Below are 23,370 nucleotides of genomic sequence, written 5' to 3'. Positions count from 1 at the left end.
AGGGTGGCTGCCCAGCTGTGGCCATGTTAGTGCTGGGCAGTCCCATTTCTCTGCGGGGCGCGACAACGAGGTCGTGGAAAAGAAGAACCGATAAAGAAAAAGGTGAGAGACATTGTAAATCACAAGAAGCACTGTGAGAGTCAGTATAACGGGGTGAAATCGTCACTCTCCCTGGGATCGATGCAATCCCTGAATTCCTAAGTCACCATCGAGAGAAAACGGGTTGAGCCACCATGTTTAAGTTGGGCAAACCGAAGCAAAAAAATGTGGCCATATTGGATCTTTGCCAGCTTTGGTGCTGATGGGAGTGTGGAGGGAGAGGCCATATGCAATATGGGCAGTTGAAGCCAGTCTGGCCGCCATGTTTGTTACTGGACACTACTTTCCTTCATACCGTAGAAGAGACTGATTCTGGGTAAGGACTCAGGTATCGTGGTCTTGAGTGAACACGTGCGAAACCCATATTCTTGGGGCAAATCGAAATGGTGCCGGCTCGTTTGGGGGCAAGCTGACGCCTATCTGATCTTTCTTATGGGCACCCCGTTGTCGGCCTCTGCGCCCCACTGTGTTCCGGATGAAGTGCCTTAGTCGCGGGCGGCCGGGATGAGGGAGGTGGAGTATGCAGCGTGGAGGCGGGCCAACCACGCGGAAGTGACGCAGGCGCCGCCATGTCATTTGAGGGCCGCGACGGCGCCGGGCCGGCCATGCTGGCTACGGGCACGTGAGTGGAGGCGGCGTTGTGAACTGCGGTGTGGGGAGGATTTGGTCGTCCTGAGGCCGAGGGGCTCTGGGAGGGCGAGTGGCTCAAGGGAGTGGTGTGGCCTGTGTACATCAGAGGGCAGACGTCGTCCAGCGACCCTTCACTGAACGCTGGAAAGGGGTCGCCCGCGGGAACCGTCGTGTCTGATCCACGACAAGACCGAGACAGCCTTACCGTCCGGTTTGCAGACCCTCTAGAGTCCCTATCTTGGTCGTGGACCATGTTCACAGTGTCGAAGGTGGTGGTCTGGGGGCTGAGGCACCCCTCACCCGCCTGAAGGCGGGACTTCCGGTCGTGGCCCCCACCTGGGCGGGATTTCCTGTTTTCTTCCCAGCCTTGTGTGATTACTCCCTGGATCCCCAGTGAGGTGGAAAGGAGTCTTATTGATTGAACAAGGGTCCCGGACACACACCCCATCCCAGTCTCCAGGTTGCATCCTGAAGGTTCTCACTCTTTCGTGTGGGCGGGGCTTCCAATTTACCAGGTGGATGGAGGGGGCTTCACTAGTATCTTGTATCCCATGTGAGACTTTCCTAAGAGGCTCATCACCTGACCTTTCCTTTCTCCCGCCTGTGGTGGGTAGGCCTCCCCACTTTCTCTTCTCTCCTTGCTTTCCTATGGGGAGGTAGAATCTTCCCCATTCCCCCAGCTTCTTGCAAGATACAGATACTGAAGGGGAGGGTGGCTCCCCGGGTCTTGGCTACACCCCTGCTGGGAGACTGAATTCAGAGAGCCCCCTGGCTCTTGGCAGAGTTGTCTGTGTAAGTCCCTTTTCATCCTTTTTACCCATTGCGCCTTTTGAGGGGTAAGGGGGGAAATCTCAAGACCCCCTTCTCTCCCATTTCCTTCTTTTCATTTCTGTGCCCTGTGGCTATTCCAAGGTCTAATTCAGAGAGAATTTCATCCTGACACCCTCTTCCAGAACACCACTGGCCGCCTTCCTTACATGTCATTGGGACGCAACGGAGTGCGAGTCCCAGACCTGGCACTGCAAATCTGTGTGTCCTTGAACTAGTCTCTCCTCTGCTCTGGGCCTCAGTTTCCTTCCTCAGATGGAGATGACATGAGGCGTGTGTGATTGTGTGTGTGAGTGAGAGAGAGAGAGAGAGAGAGGCACGGGGCAACTTGGGTTCTGATGAACTTTGGGATCTAGCAGACAGTAGTTTCAACCCCAGTTACACCCTTTCCAGCTGTGTGATTTCTCACCTGTGTCTTAAGCTCTCTGAGCCCAGTTTCCCCATCTGGATAAAAGCAAAACCCACTGCTGTAGGGTCTATTCTAACTCATAGTGACCCTATAGAACCGTCCCTGGAGTTTCCTATGCTGTAACTCTTTGTAGGAGCAGACAACCTCATCTTTCTATCGTGGAGTGGCTCGTGGCTTGGGACCACAGACCTTGGGGTTAGCAGCTCAGTACTTAAACCTCTTTGTCACCAGGGCTCCTTTTCCATCTGAGGTATGCAGAATGGCACTGTTGGTTAAGAGTCAGAGTCCATGCCCCTGCCCTCCCTCTTTCCAGCTTTGTGACCCAGTGGTCAAGTGACTGAATTGCCTCGGGCCTCAGTTTGTTACTGGAAAGTGGCGAGCGGAGGGTTGGTTGAGGTTGGAATGAGAGAGTGTATGTGACAGATTCCATTCCTGCCCAGCTGATGGTTAGCACTGGACAGCCCTTTTACTGTGGTTCCTTCCATTGATGAGGGTGGTTGTATCCCTTGACTCCTGAGGTAACAACTCCTACTTTGGTAGGAGTGTGAGGTGACTGATGGGGAGTCACCTGCTCAGAGATGGGATTCAGGGAACAGTGACGTCTATGATTACTAGTCACAAAGTGCCTGTGAGTGATTCCAAACTCCAGACTCCCTGTTCCCATTCAGTGTGACCCTAGCAGGGTCTCTGCTGGAATCCCTCCAGTGCAGGGGGCCCACTACCTCCCCAAGAAGGCTCCTCACCTTCTCAATCACTCCGCTTCATGGGAGAAAAAAGGCAGAGAGAGGGAGAATGTGTGGTCCAAGGGCCCAGAGCAGGTTGGAGACAAGGGCAGGGCAGGAACACAGTCCCCTGTCCCATGCTCTCGTCACCTCCTAAGGAGACGATAGCCAGCAGATGGTCTACTTGAGGCAGGCCTGGCCCAGGGAGCTCACATTCCAACATAGGAGGCAGACAGGTACAGCTGCCACAGGCTCGGGTGACATGAACTGTAATGAAGGCAGCTCAGGGCATTGTGGGGGCCTGGGGAAGACATCTGATCCCTTTTGAGGGTCCAGGAAGATATCCCAGGGGAACTGCCAGAACAGGCTTGTAGGAAGTTCAGAAGCTTTGTAGGGGGTTTTATCAGTCACAGAGCGAGAGACGGTTCACCATTATCTGCATTCCTCCAGCCTGCACCCTGGAAGGGGCTCCAAGGTGAACGCTCAGGCCTGTCCTTGGGAGGCTCTCTGCTCTCCAGAGCAATGTATGCTCCCATGGGGGTTCCTCAGACCAGGTGGGAGCACAGAGGAGGGGCCTGTCTCCCCCAGGGATGCATACCCTGATACCCAGAGGGTGAATGGGAGATTTGAATGCAGCAAGAGTGACCCATGTGTAAGTGTGGGGCCTCAGAGGCTGGTAAGAGTGGAGTAGACCCTATGGACTATGACTGGGGGGAGGTAGGGCCAACACTACCCAGGGCCTCCACTGTCATGCTGCGTCACTCAGACCGTGTCATGGGGATGCTAGGTTAGCTCTGGGTGTAGACAGACCCCTTGGGGGCCAGGTTGGGGGCAGACTAGAGTCTGAGAGGTATGGTAGGACCCTGGGGTGAGGATTTAGGGCTCCTCTGTCTAGTAGGTCCCTAATAGCAGTCTCTGGCATTATATATATAATTTAATGAGCCCCAGTGGCACAGTGAGCTAAGCACTGGGCTGCTAACCACAACGTCAGGATTTCAAATTCACCAGCCACTCCTCAGGAAAGTTGAGGTAGCCTGCTCCCGTAAAGATTTATCGTCCCAGAAACCCATAAGGAACAGCTAGCTTTACTCTGTTCTAGGAGCAGCCGGTGAGCTTGAACTGCTGTCCTTGTGGTTCAGACTGACTTTGCAGTCTAGCATATTAACCCACAGCACCTCATCAGGTCTCTGGGATGTCCTGTTGATGAGTACCATCGAGTCGATTCCGACCCATAGCAACCCTATGTAGGGTTTACAAGGAGCAGCTGATGATCTTGACCCACTGACCTTTGCAGTTGAAACGACTTTGCAGTCTGACACATTAGCCCACAGTGCCACACCAGGACTCCCTGGGATGTCCTAGCATCTTCAGAATCCTGTGTGTATTTGATATGGAAGACAAATCTCCTTTTGACCAGCAACATTTCCAGTCCCTAGTAGCTGAGGACTCCCATCCATAGAGGACCAAGCTGGTCAAAAGCAAGAGGTGGGAGCTGGAGGGGAACAGATGAGACAGATGCAGAGATTCAAGCGCTGGATTAATGGGGTTGGGGGTAAGGACAGTGCCCTAAGGGTGGTAAATCCATCCTGAGATTAGGAAATTGCTGAGGAAACCAGGTTTGGGGGAAGGTGTTGAGCTCAGCTGGGCTGCAGTGTCTGGTTAGAGTTGGAAGGTAAAGATTGGAGCCCCCTCACCTGAGATTTGCTCTTCCCTGCAGGACGCGGATGGCGTCAGGGCGCCCGGAGGACCTGTGGGAGGCCGTGGTGGGGGCCGCTGAGCGTTTCCGAGCCCGGACCGGCACGGAGCTAGTGCTGCTGACAGCTGCTCCGCCCCCCCGTCCGGGACCCTGCACCTATGAGGCCCATGGCCGGGGAGCCTTGGCCGAGGCTGCCCGACGCTGCCTCCATGACATTGCCCTGGCCCACGGGGCGGCAGCAGCTGCCCGGCCCCTTGTGCCCCCACCAGTGCCACAGCCTTCCAGCCCTGCTCGGAGCCCACCCCGGCCTGCCCTTGCACGGGAGGAAGATGAAGGGGAGGAGGAGCCAACCGAGACAGAGACCTCAGGGGAGAGGCTGGGTGTCAGCGACAATGGAGGTAAGAGGGGGAGGGAGCCTCCGCAGGGCCCTGGGGTGGGCAAGCTTCCTCACCCCCCAGCAGCATTTCCTGGGGTAGAGGGGTCTTGTCACTCAGCCCAAAGATCTCAGGAAGCTGTCTTGCCGAGAGGTCCGAAGCCACACAGACCTGCCCCTAGCATACTGTGGGGCCTTGGACAAGTCATTTTCCTGATGGGAGCTGGCTGGGCTGGCACTGAGCATGCTCATGTGTTCTTGAGGGGCTCTTATTTAGCTGAGGAATTGCCGTCTACATGAGGTGGGGGGCTGGCAGCAGGGGTGTCTCCTGAGCATGAGCAGACTAGGAACCATTTTCATGCCTGGGACCCCAAATGCCTAGGAGGCTGAAGAGGAGGAAGGGATGCAACTCACAGCTGAGGAAGGGGAGGGGACAGCAAACTGTCTTGGTGGGAATTTGAAGGTAAGGAGTTTGCAGGTGAGTCAGTAAATTTAAAAAGTTGCCATCAAGTCAGTTTTGACTTACTGAGGCCCTGTAAGTACAGCAAAGGACTGCCCTGTGGGATTTTTAAGGCTGGGATCTTTACAGAAACAGATTACCAGCTATTTTCTCCCACAGAGTGGCTGGTGGGTTGTAACTACCAGCCTTTTGGTTAGCTGCCAAACAATTAACCATTATACCCCTGTGCCTCCTCTCCTCAATAAATGTTGTTAAGTGCCATCGCATTGGTTCTGACCCATAGTGACCCTGTATAGGATTTCCAAGGAGCAGCTGGTGAGCTTGAACTGCCAACCTTGGGGTTAAAACCAACTTTGCAGTCCAGTGCATTAACCCACAGAGCCACAGTTACTATTTTGTTATTATCATTATCTCACTTGGCTTTCTCACATTACTGGTGCAAACTCTCCTAGGGTCTGGGGCACAGACTCCAGAGCTAGCCTTGGTTCAAACCCCGGTGATGGCTACTTTTTAGCTGTGTTGTTGTTGTTAAGTGCCATCAAGTCGATTCCGACCCATCTTCAGAAAAGTGACTTAACCTCTCTGTGCTTCCAGGTTGCCATTTGTAAAACAGGGATCAGAGTTGTCCTTGTTTTCACCCACAAGTGTAACTGATCGATTATTACACTGGGTTTCTTTCTACCTAGGCCAGGCAGGTAACTAGGGGATGGGTGTTTTCAGCAGAGGGAACAGTAATTGCTGAAGCCCTGAGGTTTGAAAGGACCTGGCCAATGTAGGTAGGGAGCTAGGAGGCAGCAGTAATGGTTGGAGTTAGGGGGCACATGCCGCAGGGCCCTGACTGGCCCGCAACTCTCGTGCTGTGTGCAGGACTCTTTGTGATGGACGAGGATGCCACTCTCCAGGACCTGCCCCCCTTCTGTGAGTCAGACCCCGAGAGCACTGATGGTGAGTGTCCCAGGCTATTCTGAGTCCCCCCAGGTGCTGCTAGGACAAGGACAGAGTCTGAACTCCACCCTCTCTCCCAGATGGCAGCCTGAGCGAGGAGACCCCCGCTGGCCCCGCAGCCTACTCAGTGCCCCCAGCCGCAGCCTTGCCCACACAACAGTACGCCAAGTCCCTGCCCGTGTCTGTGCCAATCTGGACCTTCAAGGAGAAGAGGACAGAGGCGCGGTCATCAGATGAGGAGAACGGGCCGGTGAGGAATGAATGGGGGTAAAGTGGGGTGGCAGGTAAGAGGGGGTAGCTGGAAACGTTCAGAGCCACTGCCTCCACATAGCCCCTCTCGCATTGAGTTATTCACATTTCAGTCTTGGAAGATCCTTAAAATTCATTGGGCCTGGGTGGGTGAGCAGGAAACAGACCTGCAGACCTCTGGAACGCCATAGCTCTGACCTGAGAAACCTGTAACCTGAGACGGTGTCTGGATGCCTTCTACCAAAGGCCACCTCTCACCACCAGATCAACACCATTTCTAGAGCACCTGCCTCAGCCAGGATACCTGCCACACAGCATCTTGGCATTCCCTCTAGATGGGGAAATTGAGATTCAAGGGGTCAGGGAAAGGCACGTCCCCTACCCCTCACATTCCGGGTTCTTTTTGACTGGCCTATGTGGATCTTTGCTGATCATTATGCAAACTCCCTGAAGCTGAGGGGAAACTGAGACTGACCGGACATGTGACTTCCTCAAGGTCTCAGCTGTCAGGGGCCGATTTAGGATCGGAGCCCTTTAGGGAAGGAGCTGTAGGCTTGGAGGGAGGAGGACTGGGTCCCCAGTGACACCCCTCTGAGCCTCTGCGCCTCATGTACAGACCCCCAGGCTGATCCAAGGGCCCAGCGGCCCCAGAGAACAAGGGTTCTGTCTGGTCCCACTGCAGCTGAAGGTGCCGCTGGCCACTGACTGAAATGTAGTTCAGTGAGGGAGCCTTTCAGGTCCCTGAGTGCTGGGTCCAGGGGATGGGGTGCGGGGGGGCTGCCCCAGTCTGGCTCAATGTGACAAGGGAGGCGGTGCCGGGGCTATGGGCCGGCAGAAGGGCAGGACACCTCGAGCTGCCACCTGTGGGAGGGGGACATGGAGAGGGTTCCTCTCTGTACGGCTCCGGAGTGCTGATGAACAGAACTGAATTTGGGCGGGGGGGGGGCCCTCTCCACAGTCTTCCTCGCCGGACCTGGATCGCATCGCAGCAAGCATGCGTGCGCTGGTGCTGCGGGAGGCTGAGGACACCCAGGTCTTTGGAGATCTGCCACGACCGCGGCTTAACACCAGCGACTTTCAGAAGCTGAAGCGGAAATACTGAGGCCGGCTGAGGCACTGACCGCCCCGCCCCGCCTACACTACACCCCCGCCCCGCCCCCGAGGCCCGCCAATCCCTGGCACGTCCAGGACCAGGCCTCCTCCACGTTTCTCTTAGGCCCTGGCCAATCCCCACCTAGTGACAAGGGACGCCCTCCCAGCCCATGGTCCCCTCCTGGGCTCAAGAGCCGGGCCAGCCTCTTGATTGGGTGTGTTGCGCCTTTCTCCGCCCAGCGACAGATCCTTTACATTAGGGGATTGGCTCGCTCCATCCCCAGGGGCGTGACTAGTTAACTGGTCAGACTACCCTGTTTTCTGTGGAGCCAGCCACAGGTCTGTTCCCTCGGCACTGGCTGCATCCCAGAAAGAGCACAGTCATACCACAGGATTGGGCAGTGGCAATCCATTTTTGCCTAGTGACTGGGTTGCTCCTTGTTTTTGATTGGCTCGAGCCTATGAAGGGCTTGACCAATCACCTGAGTTAATTGTTGAGTCTCCCATTTGATTGGCCTCTGCTTCCTGGGGGCGTGACTAAACGCTCAAGTGCCCTGGATTTACTTGTGGCCTCAAATTTATTTTCTGTACACTACTGGGGATGGGTGCTCCTTTGCTCAAATCCTGACAATTTGTCTCTCTGGCTCTGCTCCTCAGGGATGGTCCAGTCTTGTTTCTGCGTTCTCACACTCTTACTGGTTACATCCCTGAACAGCCTGCCAATCGAATACGTCCTTGCATCCAGGACGTTACCAGCTCCCGCCCATCTCCCCCCACCTCCACAGGTGCCTTAAAGGGCCCTCGTCCACCCAAAGTGGGGGGCAGAGGGCCTCACTCTCCGGCCCTGCTGTGGGGGAGAGAATAGGGGTAAGGGTCGGAAGTCAAGAGGGGCACTCGGAGATTAAAGAGTTTTACCTCTGACAAATGACTATGAGGTGTTCACTCAACGTGTTCTGCATCTTTGATTTTTCACCGCAAAGCTGGGAGGTGGGGTGGTTGTCCCATTTGACAGATACGGAAGGAAATGGGGTTTCATGGATTGTTAGGTACCATCGCGTCGGCACCAACCCATATAGCAACCTTATGCACAGCAGAACGGAAAACTGCCTGATCCTGGGCCAGCCTCACTACTGTTGCCACACTTGAGTCCATCGATGCTGCCACTTGGCCAATCCATCTTGCCGGGCATCTTCCTCTTTTTCTCTGGCCTTCCACCCTACCAAACATGATATCCTCCAGTGACTGGTCCCTCCTGACAATATGTCCTAAGTATGAGAGACGAAGTTTGGCCATCCCGGCCTCCAAGGAGCACTCTGGCTGCATGTCTTTCAATATTCTCCTGCAACACCACAGCTCAAAGGCATCAATTCTTATATGGTCTTCCTTATTTACTGTCCAGCTTTCGCGTCTATATGAGGTTATAGAAAATACCATGGCTTGGGTCAGGTGCACCTTAGTCCTCAAGCTGACATCTTTGCTCTTCAACACTTTAAAAAGGTCTCGTGCAGCAGATTTGCCTGATGCAATATGTCGTTTGATTTCTTGACTGCTGCTTCCTTGAGTGTTGATAGTTGATCCAAGAAGAATGAAGTCCTTGACAACTTTAATCTTTTCTCCGTTGATAAGAATGTTGTTTATTGGTCCAGTGGTGAGGATTTTCATTTTCTTTACATTGAGATGTAATCTGTATTGAAGGCTGTGCTCTGTGATCTTCATAAGTCTATGTTTCAAGTCCTCTTCACTTTCAGCAAGCAAGGTTGTCATCTGCATATTGCAGGTTGTTAATGAGTCTTCCTCCAATACTGATGCCACGTTTTCATATAACCCATGGGTTAGGAAGGTAGAATTCCAGCCTTTGACCATGAAGCCCCAATTTCCAGTGTTGGGACCAGAGTGGTGTTACCTGAATGGGTTGTGCCCATTTCAATGAAAGACCCAGTGAAGACACAGAAAAGTCTAGTCACTTAAGCATTAAGCAGGAAACTGACAGTTTCAGTACTCCAAAAGCATTTGACTAAATACAAGATTTACATGTAAGCGCCGACTCATAGCAACCCTGTAAAGGGTTTCTGAGGAGCAGCTGGTGAGTTTGAACTGCCGACCTTGCAGTTGAACGTGACCTTGTGGTCGCGTGCTTTTATGTTTTGTGAATGCCAACAGTCAGGTCTACACAGTCCATTTTCAAGGACTGGGGTGTTTCTGTTTTATGAAAGCCTAAAAGAAAACCTTCTCAACCATCGCTGTGAATTTTGTCTAACCAGGAAGTCAGTCTTCAGCAGCTGCACACTTTGCCTTGAGAGAAAGAAGGCACCCACCAGCTACAGGAAAGTCCAGGTTTTTTCCTCAAAACTGAGTTCTCGGGGATGTCACATTTTAGAATCTGTTCCTGGGTCAGGGAACGTATAAAGCACAAATAAATAGTTTTGTTAGGCACTGAGTCACCCACTTCAAGGTGTAGCGCTGTAGGATAAAGCTCTGGACTGCTTGGTTGGCAGTTCAAACTCACCAGCCACTCCTGGAAAACCCTTTACAGGGGCGCTATGAATTGGAACTGGCTCAATGACACTTAACAAGTCTCCTTAGCTAGCTCACGTACTCAGTAAATGTCAGAGCGGCCTGCTGTAGATGGAAGTTTCCTGCCACATATAGAAGGCTATAAAGCAGGTGGAACCTGGTCCCAAGTTAGGACTCCATGTAACCCCCATCTGCCAACGAACACCGCCACTGGTGTGCTGCTAGACAGCACTTTAATATGGTTTACTATGACCCAGAGAATTGTAAGCCATGGCCATGTACTAAAGTCTATTAATCCCACTTAGTGCAGAGGATCACCCCCACTTTATAGATGACAAGATTGCAGCATAAAGGTTAAAAGCAAGAGAAGAATCTAAGACGAGGTACTGTCAATGGTAGTGGGTGTCTTCCTTCGACTGCCTTTAAGTGGCAAAGAACTTCCCTAGCTCCATTTCTAGCCAAAATAGGAGTAGAGTTCAAGACGGTAGGGAAAAATATCAATGAACAAGGGGCACACTCCCCCCTACTGGTCAGAGCTTCTCATTGCAGCAAGAGGAAAGAAAATTGGCTGTGTAGGGACCGGCTGAAGTCAGAGGCAGGGAGGGGCTACGGTGGGGGGAGGAGCCAAGGCCCCACACGGCTCCGTGAAGCAAGTCATTTCCGTCTGTTGCAGAACAGAACTCGGCGAGCCCAGTTGCAGGCGAAGCGCCTCGGGCAATAATTCTCTAGTCGGGAAGTGGAGCGCGAACCGGAGTGGCGGGATAGGTGAGAATGGGGTTGGGGGACACGCGCGAAGCTCTCTGCTCTTGACTTGGAAGTTTCGTCGCCCGGGAAACTGCGCAAGCTGTTGGCAGGCGAAGAGGTGGGATTTCCAAAATAGAGGGTTTGACTAGAGAAGGGTGGGACTTCCTGTAGCAACCTGCGAGTTCTAGGAAGTGTTTTGAAGAGGGACTTCCTGTGGGCCGGGTCGACCTTCTGGAGGAACCGAAAGAGGCGGACTTTCTCATGGGCCAGGTAAAATGGGCGGGGCTCAGACTTGCCTTTCAAACTCGGCCACTTTTTCCCTAGGCCCTGGCCCAGGATGGCCGAGTTGGAGGCCCAGGGGCGCCTATGGCTCGAAAGCCCCCCAGGGGGGGCGCCCCCCATCTTCTTCCCTTTGGGCAGGCAAGCACTCATCCTGGGTCGGGGGCCCCTGACCCGGGTCACCGACCGGAAGTGCTCACGAACCCAAGGTAGGCGGGGTCTGAGCCAGGATGGATGTAACCAGCGTCTGGGGGCGGGAACACAGGCCAAGGGAAACCATGCCCTCAGAGGGATGCTTCTTGGGTTGAATTGCGTGGTGGTAGAGCCAGCCCTAATTGGGAGTATTAACAAGAGCCGGGTTTTGCCTAACATGGGCTGGGGCCAATTCCAGGAGACTTATCAGGGGCAGAGAACATTCACAGTACACAAGGAGAGCTGATCAGCCTGTCTGTAGGCACGAACCAGAAGTCTCTTGTAATTCTAGGGTTATCTATCAAGGGAGCGATCCAGTTACCTGTAGAAATAAGCTCTTATCACTTACTACCGTTAAGGATGCTGGTAGTCCAATCCTGTGGCCTGAGCAGGTCATACACACACACCCCCAATAATCAGAGGACCAGGCACACACACAATGATGCACATTCTCTTTTTCTTAACTTAGTGGAGCTGGTGGCAGACCCTGAGACCCGGACAGTGGTCGTGAAACAGGTACTGAGATCCCCATAAGGGTTAGCAAGACCTGGGGTAGGGTAGGGACTCCTGAGAGAGGCATCTCCACCCAGCCTGGAAAAGAGCCTATTGGGAAAATCCGATTGGTTGAGAGAGGAGGCGTGACCAATAGGGGTTAACCCATGCATCAAATCCTGGTTGGTTGGACACAGTAAAGAGATGGGGCTTAAGGCTCTTGACTGACAGGCAGTTAGAAGCTGGTGCTTCCCCTGGGTTATCTGATTGGAAGAGGTTCCTGATTGGGGCGGGAGCCGGTCCACATTCTCCTCCTTCCTCTGCAGCTGGGAGTTAACCCCTCAACTGCGGGGACCCAGGAGCTGAACCCAGGATTAGAAGGCTCTCTGAGGGTGGGGGATACGCTGTATTTGGTCAATGGTCTCCACCCCCTGACCCTGCGCTGGGAAGAGGCACACACTTCTGGATCCCAGCCAGACACTCCGCCCTGCACCCCTCCGGTGGCCACAGATGGAGAGGAAGGTGTTGAGTCCCAGAAAAAGCGTGTGCGGAAGTCATCTCCTGGCTGGGAGGACCTTGAGAAGCTGCTGGTGTTCACGGCACCTGGGGTGAAGGCCCGGGGCAAGGTGAGGGCCAGGCTAATGGCTGGGGGGAACCTCCAAATACTGAGGCCTAGGTGCCTGGGCAAGTCACCAGATCTCTCCTAGCCTTCACTTCTTTTGTGAAATGGGCCTGGTGACAAAATTCAGAGATGGTTGTCAGCCTTGGAAAAAGAGATCCATCTGCTGCTGCCTAACTTAGCAATCAACAGACATTCATGGTTTCTAAAAGCTCTTGTGAGTACTGGTGTGGCACAGTCCAAGATAAGCACTGGACTGCTAACCGCCAAGTTGGCAGTTCAAACTCACCACCTGCTCAGCAGTTGAAAGATGAGGCTTTCTACTCCCACAAAGATTTAAAGCCTTGGAAACCATTTAACAGTGTTGCTATGAGTCAGAACCGACTTGACAGCACTAAATAACAGCCCTCTGAGGTAGAAGTCAGGGAAGGAGGATGGGGGAAATATTAACCGCCATTTTCAAGAGCGGAAGACTGAGGGGCAGAGGAATGAGAGCCAGGAGAGTTAGGACTTTGGGCTCTGCGCTCTGAGGAGCCTCACTGTGCATGAACCATTTATGTCTCAGTGCCTCAGTATTCCCACCTGTAGAATGGGGGTGGTAAGAGTGCCACCCTGCTAAGGCTGACTTAGCCCTGGGCATGAGGAGGATGAAGGGGTGATAGCTGCCTTCCTCTCTCCTGACCCCAGGTGGCCAGCTTTGACCTGGATGGGACCCTCATCACCACACGTTCTGGGAAGGTCTTTCCCACTGGCCCCAGTGATTGGAAGTGAGAAGAAGGGAGGGAGGGAGGGAAGGAGACCCTGTTCACCTGCAGGCCCCAGGTCACCCTTGGTTCCCTGCCTATCCTAGGATCTTGTACCCAGAGATCCCAAGGAAGCTCCGTGAGCTGGAAGCTGAGGGCTATAAGGTAGGTGCGTGCGTGCGTGCGTGCGTGCGTGCATGCAAACACCCTCTAACAGCCAGCCTCAGGTGAGGAGGGGGGCCCTGTGCACAGAACACCAAGTGACACCTGTCTGCTCCTCAGCTGGTTATCTTCACCAACCAGATGGGCATCGGGCGGGGGAAGCTGCCTGCAGAAGAGTTTAAGGGCAAAATTGAGGCTGTGATGGAGAAGCTGGGGGTGCCTTTCCAGGTATGGCTTTGGGGGTTCAGGGGTCTGGGGAAGGGGTAGAGAGAGGGCAGATGCCAGAAAAAAAGGGACAGGTCAGAGACCCTGATGGGTTAGGCCGACAGACACCCACCATAAACTGTGTAGCCTGAGCCTTGGCTGTTTTCCCAGATTGGGGGAGGGGTAGCAGCCAGTGAGTTCCAGGTGCTCTGAAGGATGTGGGTTACTCCTCCAGGAGCAGCAAAGGATGGAGTCTGAGCCCCCTGCTACCCACAGGTTTTGGTGGCCACGCATGCTGGCTTATACCGGAAGCCGGTGACTGGCATGTGGGACTATCTGCAGGAGCAGGTAAGCTGCTACCTCCCTGTACTCTTGTCCCTTTTGTCCATTCCTGTTCGGCCTCTCCTTCCTCCCTGTCTCATCTCCGGCCTCTGCTCTTCCATCTCAGCAGTCTTCACTCATTTCTTCAACCTCTGGCAGCTGTGTGGGGAACAGACTAGGCCCAAGAGTGAAAGCTGTGGTCTGAGGGGTGGGCTGCAGAAATATGCTTTAGAATTGTTGAGTGCCCACCAGTCAGTTCCGACTCATAGTGATCCTATATAGTTTTCTAGGAATGGCTGTTAGGTTTGAACTGCCCACCTTGCAGTTAGCAGTCCAGTGCTTATCCTACAGAGACTTTGCATTCCTTTAGGGGGAATAGAGGTGTTCAAAGGTTTCTTTATTGCCCACTGCCCATCCACCTCTCCCCAGGCCAACGAGGACGTGCCCATCTCCATTGGGGACAGCCACTACGTTGGAGGTGAGGGCCAGGGACTTGGGGATGGGCAACTGGAGCTAGGTGCCCATCACCTACTGTCTCTGAGTTGCTGGTGGAGACATGTGTGCCTTGTCTTATAGATGCAGCTGGGCGACCTGCTAACTGGGCTCCTGGGCGGAAGAAGAAAGACTTCTCTTGTGCAGACCGCCTGGTAAGGGCCCCCTACGTCATCCCCCCCCACCCCCCGAGCCCCCTCCTCCTCACACTTCTTACTCCCACCATTGTCCCCAGTTTGCCCTCAACCTCGGCCTGCCCTTCTCCACACCGGAGGAGTTCTTTCTCAAGTGGCCCACAGCCAGCTTCGAACTCCCAGCCTTTGACCCGGTGAGGCCCGCAGCTGGGTAGGTGGGGAGACTCGAGGGGGTGGTGGGATGGGATCGGATCTCATTAGTTATGTCCCACCCCTCCAGAGAAACGTCATCTCCTCAGGACCTCTATGCCTCCCCGAGTCCAGTTCTCTTCTGAGCACTGACCCTGAGGTGGTGGTCACCGTGGGATTTCCTGGGGGTGAGATGCCCACCTGACCTGACATCTGGGTACCCCCAGCCCTCCTCTGGGTCCTACAGCACTCGCTAATAGTGTGTCCTCACTTCACAGCTGGGAAGTCTACCTTTGTCAAAGAGCACCTGGTTTCAGCCGGATATGTTCACGTCAACAGGGTACAACCCTTGTCTACCCCCCCTCCGCCCCACAGCCATAATCTCAGGACCTCAGCTTCCGGTCTCTAGCCACGGCCCCTCTCCCTGCCATCTCGGCTCTTCTCTGGGTCCTTGTCTCCTTTCTGGGCCTCCCTTACACTCTGACCCTGTCCATAACTTCCTCTCCTGTGTCCCCTAGGACACATTGGGCTCATGGCAACGCTGTGTGACCATGTGTGAGACATCCCTAAAGCAGAAGAAACGAGTTGTAATTGACAACACAAACCCAGATGTCCTGAGTCGGGCCAGGTACTGGGGTCCCGTGGGAGGCTTCCCAGAGGGCAGCCTGGTGGAACCCATAGCATACCAGCATTGTCCTGATGCCCAAACAGGTACATCAAGTGTGCCCAAGATGCAGGTGTTCCCTGCCGCTGCTTCCTCTTCCCTGCCACCCTGGAGCAGGCGCGTCACAACAACCGGGTGAGACGCCCCACCGGGGGCCCAGCCCATTCCTCACCCCATCCCACCCCTGCGCCCCCTCCCCACTGCCCCCAGCTCCAACCTCCTCTTTCCCCCATAGTTCCGTGAGATGACGGGATCCCAGCACGCCCCAGTGACTGACGTGGTCATGTATGGCTACAGGTACCCTAGACCCTGACAGAGGGCCGGGTGGGTGCAGGTCGCCCTCACAGCCTCACAGCCCTTTCCGCTGCAGGAAGCAGTTTGAGGCACCCACGCAGGCTGAGGGCTTCACACAAGTGCTGGAGATCCCCTTCCGGCTTCAACTGGCGCCGCGGCTGGAGCGGCTGTACAGGCAGTTCTCTGAGGGCTGAGCCCCCCAACCCCCACAATAAATGCTCTTTTTTAGCAAGCCTGGTCAGCACTGCTTCTTGGTGGGCGGGGGGGTGCCATCCAGGAAGAAGACTGGCAGAGACTTAAGTGACTGCCCTGGGTCCGGGAGTTGGGGGGTTGAGTCAGCCACCAACAGTAGCAGATGTGAAACAAAGTTTCACATCACCTCAGCCACCTCCCTTAGGGCACCATGAGCGCTGAACCCAGCCAGGCTTGTTGCGGGTTCCCCACAAGTCTCTGTAGTGTAATTGCCACAGCACATCTCCTGAAGGGCTCCAAGGGGCATCCTACCCTGAGAACCCTGCCAGAGACTAGTTAGAAATGCCTAATATCCACACGTCCTGGGTCCTGAGTCAGACCTTGGCCAGAGGGGGGGATGTTGTGAATGATGTGGTTGGTGGGTTTTTAAAATGCTTTATTGGGAAAACATACAGGAAGGGAGACCGCTGTTGGAGGTGCTTCAGGGCACCCACAATCCTCCATCACACTGGACAACTGCACTCCCCAGGGTCCCTGCTCAGAGGCCTCTGATCTGAGAGGAAGGGGCAGTGGGAGGGTCTGGGTAGGAGTTCCCAGAGTCCCAGGTTTGCACCATCCTCTGTGTCCCCACACCCTCACCCGCTGCCTAGGTGCCAGCCTCTCCCTCGGTGACCAAGGTCATCCTGCTATTCCCCAAACCCTTCTCAGCCAAGATTGCACCCGGGGAGGTAGGGGGGCACTCACCAGTCTGCAAGGGACCTCATTCACAGTTCCTGGAGGCCTGGCCCAGAGGGCCACTACCCCCCCATCTGTAGGGAGGAAGGGGGTCAGGTCAGCAGATGCCGAGGATGTGGAGGAGGGGGGAAGCAGAGGCTAGGCCTACCCTCACCCCTCGCTGCTGCTGCTCCTGCTCCAAGTTCCTCTGCAGGACCAGGTGCTGGTTGGCGAGGACACGGCGGATGCCGTTGACAAAGCCGCTCTGGTCATGGGGGATGAGGCCAATAAAGATCTTCTTCTCCGACGAGTACAGGAGCATTAGCACACGCACCTCGCATGAGGCCTTGTAGGAGAAGTGCACGCAGCCGGCCTGGTGGATGCAGAGGGGTGTCTTTCAGCCATTCCAGCAGGACAGCAATGTCATCACCCCCATTTCACAGATGGGGAGACAGAGGCCTAAGACGACTGTTGCCTGAGGTCAACAGTGGGTGAGGACCAATGGGAGCACGTGGGTCCCAGGAAGCCTGCACTGTGATGAGGCCCCACGGAGACGCCAGCCCCGGCCCGAGAAACAGCGCCTGGCGCTCAGCAGGTCACACCAGCCCCAACAACATCTTTAGTCAAAGGACCCAAGACCTGGAAGTGAATGGGTCACCAGGCTGCAATGTCACAGAGGGCTGAGTCTCTAGGAGAAAGTTTAGGGAGCCTGCACCTACTGTACCCACAGGGAGTCTGGGCACCACGCTGGGTAGAAGCATGGAAGCCTTCCCAGGTCTCCCAGAGGGAACACTGGGTTCTCAGACTCTGGAAACTACTACACAGGCAAACCTCAAGTAGGCCATCTCACAAATGTGACGAGAAGGGCAGGCTCTGAGGATTTGGGATTGACCTCCTGGCCTGGTATGGGGACTTCGTGAACAACATAGATGTTTGAGCCTCACGGAGTGAGGACCCACCCCACTGTGTTCCTCAGGACATGGACCACTCAGAACATTGTGAGCAAGCCCTAGGTGGTAGTGGATGGCAGGCCCGGGGACCAGCTCAACACCTACTGGCTGCAGCAGCTAAGCCTCTTTCCCATCTGAGAGGAGTGGAGTTGTGGTGACCCTCCTTAGCCCTGCAGGTCTGGAGCCACACGGGACCCCATCCCTGGGGAACTGTCCACCCAGTGACACTCACTTTGCTTCCCCCACACCCCCTCAGCCCATCACCCTGTAAGTGGCTTTGCTTTCTGGATTTTTACACCTGTCTCCCAGGTGACCCAGCCGGCTCCACCACCAACTCACAAAGCCATTGTCCATGATCCGGCAGAGGCTCTTCAGTGTCTCCAGGTCCTTAGTGAAATGGAACTGTACCAGGCGGGAGTTTCGGAACAGAGGCACCAGGGTGGTCTGCGGGGAAGGCCAGGGGTACGCTCCATATGAGTCAGGGACCTGGGCCCCTGGGTCTCTGCTGTCCCCATGCTAGTGCCCATAGGGTAACCTGGAGCCATCACCTCCAGCTCTGGGGACTCCCCGCCCTGTCCTGCATGCTAATCACCTCGACAATGTGCTCAGAACCAAACACTGTCCCCATCTCAGACAATACCACCTCCACAAACACTGGACACCAGGAGTCCAGCCCCAGGTCAGAAAGCACCCACATCCCTGGGCGGCACCACTTACTAAACAAACAAATGTACTTGCCCCATACTTCCACCCAAGGCCCAGGCCACCTCCCTGGCCCCTAACACTCAACCTTTACAATCTCACTCCAGCCCCGAACTTCCCACTGCTCCAAGAAACCTTAGGGTTGCAGCCTGGCATATGGGACCCCTCCCTCTTTCCCTACTGGCTGTGGTCTCCAGATGCCCCATGGCACCTAGAACACCCCCTCTCCTGACTCCCCACTACTGCCTGGAACGCACTACCTGGCACCTGCTCCCTACTAACTGAAGTGCCCTTCCTTGCGCCCCACATTCCCACTTACCAGCAGCTGCTGCGGGATGAGTTGCATGAACAGCCTCCGAGGCCATTGCTCAGTCCTCCTGCAAGGTACAAGGGGACCGGGTCAGTGAGGGTCTGCCCCCTCGAGGCCCCACCCTCGGCCAAGCACTCACAGGATCTCGCCCTGGTTCACGTAGACATGCGACGGCAGCCACCTCTTGGAGCAAGTGTTGGGCTCAGGTCTGGGCTTAGGGGAGAGGAAGAGGGAACGTCAGGTGGGGCCGCACGTGCCCCTCTGTCCCTTGGAGCCCAGGACCACCCCACGGCTCACCTCCTCCCACTCCATGATGCCGGTCCACGCCAGGAATTTGTTGTTGACCATCTGGACCGGGCCTGCATTGACACCCCCTGGACCCACTGCCTGTGGAAGGAGGGGACTGGTGAGCTAACCCCCCAAGCTGGGACACTTCCAAGAGTGGTCTCAGCACTCGCAGTGGGGGAGCTGGGGCACCCACTCTATTCCTGCTCCAGGCCCCTCAGGAGACACCACGCCCTCCAGTGTCCCTGGCCCCCTTCAAAGTCTCCTCTGGAGCCACTTGGTTCCCCCATGGTGCCACGTCCACGGATCCTGTCCTGTGGTCCAGCACATTCACCAGCCTAGGCACTCTCCCTCGCACCTGCTTGCGGTTGGTGATGACCTGCCGGATTGCATTGACGAAGCCGCTCTGGTCGTAGGGGATGAGGCCCATGAAGATCTTCTTCTTGGACGAGTACAGGAGCATCAGCACGCGCACCTCGCACGGGGCGATGTGGGGGAACAGCATGCAGCCCGCCTGTGGATGGCGCAAGGTCAGGCCCATGGTTCCGTGACACCCCTCCCCGTCAAGCCGTGACCCCTTGACCACCTCATCTGGGGGAAAGGTGGGAGGAGGCTGGCATCAACAACTGTATTCCTGAAATTCAGCTTCCCACAGGCGGGGATGAGGCCTGAGACTCAGAAGGCTGAGCAGGTGCCACGGGGTCCTGACTTCTGCATCCAGACTCTACCTGCCTCCTCTGGCTTCCACTGACCAGCCCCAAATGTCCAGACAAGGAAACAGAAGTCCTGCCTACACACACAATCATCCATGTGACTCACCCTTCCACCTCCGCCCCCACCCAGGTCCCCAGCCATGTGCTCTGTCCAAGTCAGGCCTTTGGGCTCCTTGGACAGCGGGGCTCCTCTGCACCGCCCCCAGTGGCAGTGCTGCCCATGCCCACGAACTCACGAAGCCGTTGCCCATGACGCGGCACAGACCCTTGAGGGAGTTGCAGTCTCGGTTGGTGAAGTGAAACTGTGCCAGCTGGGAGTTGCGGAAGAGCGGGCCGAGGGTGGTCTGGGGGTGACAGGGGAAGGCAGTGAGTGCTAGTAGAGGGTCTGCGGGGGGCCACGGGCTCTCAAAGCAGGGGGGGGGGCTCACCAGCAACTGCTGCGGAATCAGCTGCATGATCAGCTTCTGGGGCCACTGGTCGGTCCCCCTGTAGGGAGGAGGGGGTCAGGTCACCTGCATGGGCCGGTCCACTCTCCCCTGTGCCCGCCCTGCCCACCCCTTGTACTCACAGGTTCTCGCCTGGGTTCACATAAGCCTGGCAGGGCAGCACTCGCTTCAGCTTCACGCTTGAGTCTGAGTAGGGTCTGCGCTTCTGCGGGTGGGGGGGGCATCAATGGACGCCTGCCCCACCCTCACCCCAGGAGTCCCCAGCCATGGTCACCACACTCACCTCTTGCCACTCCAGGATGCCACTCCAGGCCAGCAACTTGTTGCTGAGCCTGTGTCCACTCACCACCAGGCCACCAAGCGAGAGTCCGGGGGAGGAAGGCCCGATGGGTCCCAGAGCGCCAAAAATCCGAGCACCTTTCTGCAGGGGCAAGGGGGTTGGGGGAGGCTGAGGACCCCTCATAGAGCCCAGACGAAATCACAGCAGCCCAGCCCCCAGCCCTTTCCTGACCTCCCCCCCTACATACACACCCCCTGCAGCCTCATCTCAGCCTTCAGGTGTCACCTCTGGAGCTGGATGGAGCCATGCTCCCTCCTCTGTAACCCAGCCCACTCAGATGCCAGCTGTCCGGTGGAGGGCTCCCATGCTGTAGACCAGGGCCAGGTTACTTCCAGGCCTCCAATGCACAAGCCACTGGAGTTGGGTCCATCTGTCCCCAACACGGGCCGCTCACCAGCCCTGCTGGTCAGAAGCCTAAACATCCCCTCCACAACACCTACCACACCAGGTTGTTCCCAGGTAGGTGGGGAGCTGTTGAGAGAAACACGTGAAAAGGACCACTAGTGGTACAATGGTTAAGTCCTCTGTTGTGAAACAAAAGGTCAGGCAATTTGACCCTCCATCTGCTCCACAAAGATCACAGCCAGGAAAACCCTACAGAGCACTTCCAGTGTCCCTGCAATCAACTGGCTAACTTTAAAAAGAAAGCAAACCCATGAAACAGAACCACAGGGGCGGCCAACGGGGAGCCAGGTGACATCTGCAAATACAGGTATTATAGCACTGGGAGGGGCCTGGCCCTCATGTGACCAGAGCACTTGCCAAACACAGGTTCCCACAGTGAAGCCATGGAAAGCAACGCATCCGATGCACTTGACACATGGGGGAACTCTGCCAAACCCCTGTTTTTCTCAAACCCAAACAAGTCACTGCACAAGGCAAGACTCCTGAAACAGCCTGGCAGCTCAAAACTCAGAGACAGTAGCAGTAGGTGGTTCCAGGTACGCCCCTACACCACTCAAAAAGGGAACATGGAAGGTGTCACTGTTGGAAAGCTTCCAAATTTCCCAGGAGACGCAGACACCTTCTGTTTGGGGATAATTATGCACTGGATTATTTACCAAAAGGTCTGTAGCTCAAACCCACCAGCCACTCCTCAGAAGCCCTATGCTTTTGTGTCATCAAGTCAGTTCTGACTCAGCGTGACTCTGTATAAAGCTTTCTGAGGAGCGGCTGGTGGGTTTGAAGCGCTAGCACAGTAAGCTGCAGCGCCACACAGTATTCCCCAGAAACCCTCCCTATACAGGGTCGCTGTGGGTCAGAACTGACTCAAAGGCACTTAACATGAAGCATCAAAAGTCTGATTTTGTGAGGGCTTGAAAAATGGAACAAACCAAACAAGCTTGGCAGATGACCCTGGAGTTTGGACAAATGGACAAGAGCCAGAAGAAAACGAGAGACCATCTCAGTGAAAGAGCAAGTGTGTATGTAATGCTGAATGAGCTGGAGAACCAGTCACCATGAGCCTCAGAGTAGAACCATGTCCCTCCCACAGGGGTTTTGATGGTTGTTTCCGTAGATCGTCAGACCCCTCTTCCGAGGCACCTCTCTGCGTGGACCCGTACCTCCAACCTTTCAGTTGGCAGCTGAGCACACAAACTGCTTGGACCACCCAGGAACTCCCTAGAGATAAAGTAGGTGGCTTATCTCCCTGGGCTTGCAGGGACCACACCTGAGAAAACGCATTTACAGAGCACATCTGGAGCAGTCTCTGGAGATGAAGATGTACAGGAGACTTCTAGGACCGTGGCTAAACAGAAAGTTGGGACCCCTAACATCTGCTCTGTATTCTTGAAGAGAAAGGTATATGTGCACATCTGGCGCATGCTGCATATTAACTGCACGCAGGAGGCACATTTAGGATGGGAGGGAACACAGCTAGAGGCCAAGTTTAAGTTCAGGAGCAAGTGGTGAAGCTCTGGTTGTCCAGGAGGGCAGTTCACCGTGTAGGACTTGGAGGAGGGTAACTTGGAAGTCTGGCATATAAAGGCCCAGGACACAACCATCAAGGTGGGAAAACTACTGTTAAGGACTGGACTTTTTGAGTGCAGGCCAAAGGAAAATCTCACATCTGTGCCAGCATGTATAAAACATGGCCATGTGTCCAATTTACAGCCCCCCAGAAATGGCAGCCAAGTAATCAAAGGATGTATTGCATTGGGCAAAAGACCTCAAATGTGTCAAAAAGCAAAGAGATCACTCTGAGGACTAAAATGCACCTGTCCCAAGTTATGGTATTTCCAGTGCCTCATATACTCGTGAAAAGCTGGACAGCGTACAAAAAACCAAGACTGGATGCCTTTAAGTGGTGGTGGTGGTGGTGGTAAATATTAAATATACCATGGACTGCAGAATGAACAAATGTCTTGGAGGACATACAGCCAGAATGCTTTTTAGAAACCGGAATGGAGAGACTTTGTCTCATGTACTTCAAACATGTCATCAGGAGGGACCAGTCCCTGGAGAAGGACATCATGCTTGGTAAAGTAGAGGGTCAACAGAAAAGAAGAAACCTCTCAACAAGATGAAGTGACACTGGTTTCTACAGTGGGCTGAAACACAGCACCAATTGATGATGTGGGGCAGGACCAGACAATACTTTGTTCTGTAGTACAGGTGTTTCGTTTTTTACTTTTCATTGTGAATTGGGTAAAGGTTTCCTGAGATCAGTTTTTCCCTTCAACATTCATATATATTTTGTTTCATGTCATTGATTGTTATCCCCACAAGGTAACACCACTTATCCCACTTTCTTTTTATCCCTCCCTCTTTCCTAACCCTAGTAAACTCTGACCCTGGAAAAATACTGCCTTTTTTATCTCAAATAGTTGATTATTCTAAGGTGTGCATACCTCCCCATTGTTACTGTTCCCTTTATGTTGTTAAGTGTATCATGTATAATCGCTAAGTGCCATTGAGTCGCTTCCAACTCATAGCAACCCTGTAGAGGGTTTCCAAAGAAGCCTGAACCATCGACCCTGCAGTGCAAACCAACCTTGCAACCCAGTGCTTTAATCCGCAGCACCACACTACATCCCCCTTATAGAAGTGTTTATTGCTTGGCTGAAATTTGCTCACAGGGTGAATTTTTTTTTTTTTTTTAATGTTTTATTGTGAATTATATGATAGTTTACATGGGAGAACTTTAGTTTTACATTCATTCCATATTATA

At 54.6% G+C, this 23,370-nt stretch overlaps 3 protein-coding genes across 3 annotated transcripts in view; 2 read left to right on the top strand and 1 right to left on the bottom strand.

The window, feature by feature from the left end:
* Nucleotides 1-668: 668 nt before the first annotated feature.
* AKT1S1 (AKT1 substrate 1 (proline-rich)) lies at nt 669-7,513 on the top strand. The gene is made up of 5 exons (XM_006868219.1): nt 669-721; nt 4,406-4,782; nt 6,085-6,162; nt 6,243-6,412; nt 7,370-7,513. The coding sequence occupies exons 1-5, from the start codon at nt 669-671 to the stop codon at nt 7,511-7,513; spliced, it is 822 nt and encodes a 273-aa protein (XP_006868281.1).
* Nucleotides 7,514-11,098: 3,585 nt separating this feature from the next.
* PNKP (polynucleotide kinase 3'-phosphatase) lies at nt 11,099-15,740 on the top strand. The gene is made up of 16 exons (XM_006868218.1): nt 11,099-11,249; nt 11,702-11,748; nt 12,051-12,350; nt 13,031-13,110; nt 13,194-13,251; nt 13,369-13,476; nt 13,729-13,800; nt 14,203-14,251; nt 14,350-14,420; nt 14,501-14,593; nt 14,680-14,776; nt 14,867-14,928; nt 15,107-15,216; nt 15,300-15,387; nt 15,488-15,549; nt 15,623-15,740. The coding sequence occupies exons 1-16, from the start codon at nt 11,099-11,101 to the stop codon at nt 15,738-15,740; spliced, it is 1,566 nt and encodes a 521-aa protein (XP_006868280.1).
* Nucleotides 15,741-16,535: 795 nt separating this feature from the next.
* The window catches only part of PTOV1 (prostate tumor overexpressed 1), an 11,946-nt gene continuing 5,111 nt past the window's right edge, over nt 16,536-23,370 (bottom strand). The window contains exons 2-12 of the mRNA XM_006868415.1: nt 20,142-20,279; nt 19,981-20,063; nt 19,841-19,898; nt 19,649-19,756; nt 19,058-19,213; nt 18,712-18,801; nt 18,554-18,627; nt 18,424-18,481; nt 17,742-17,846; nt 16,628-16,825; nt 16,536-16,547 (exon numbers count right to left, since the gene is read on the bottom strand). Of these exons, the coding sequence (XP_006868477.1) occupies nt 16,536-16,547; nt 16,628-16,825; nt 17,742-17,846; nt 18,424-18,481; nt 18,554-18,627; nt 18,712-18,801; nt 19,058-19,213; nt 19,649-19,756; nt 19,841-19,898; nt 19,981-20,063; nt 20,142-20,279 (1,080 nt within the window). The remainder of the gene's footprint in view (nt 16,548-16,627; nt 16,826-17,741; nt 17,847-18,423; nt 18,482-18,553; nt 18,628-18,711; nt 18,802-19,057; nt 19,214-19,648; nt 19,757-19,840; nt 19,899-19,980; nt 20,064-20,141; nt 20,280-23,370) is intronic.

The sequence above is a fragment of the Chrysochloris asiatica genome, unplaced genomic scaffold (genome assembly GCF_000296735.1).
Source record: "Chrysochloris asiatica unplaced genomic scaffold, ChrAsi1.0 scaffold00116, whole genome shotgun sequence".
NCBI classification, from domain to species: Eukaryota; Metazoa; Chordata; class Mammalia; order Afrosoricida; family Chrysochloridae; genus Chrysochloris; species Chrysochloris asiatica.
Note: the sequence above shows the minus strand (reverse complement) of the source record. Positions and strands in the feature narration are given on the sequence as shown.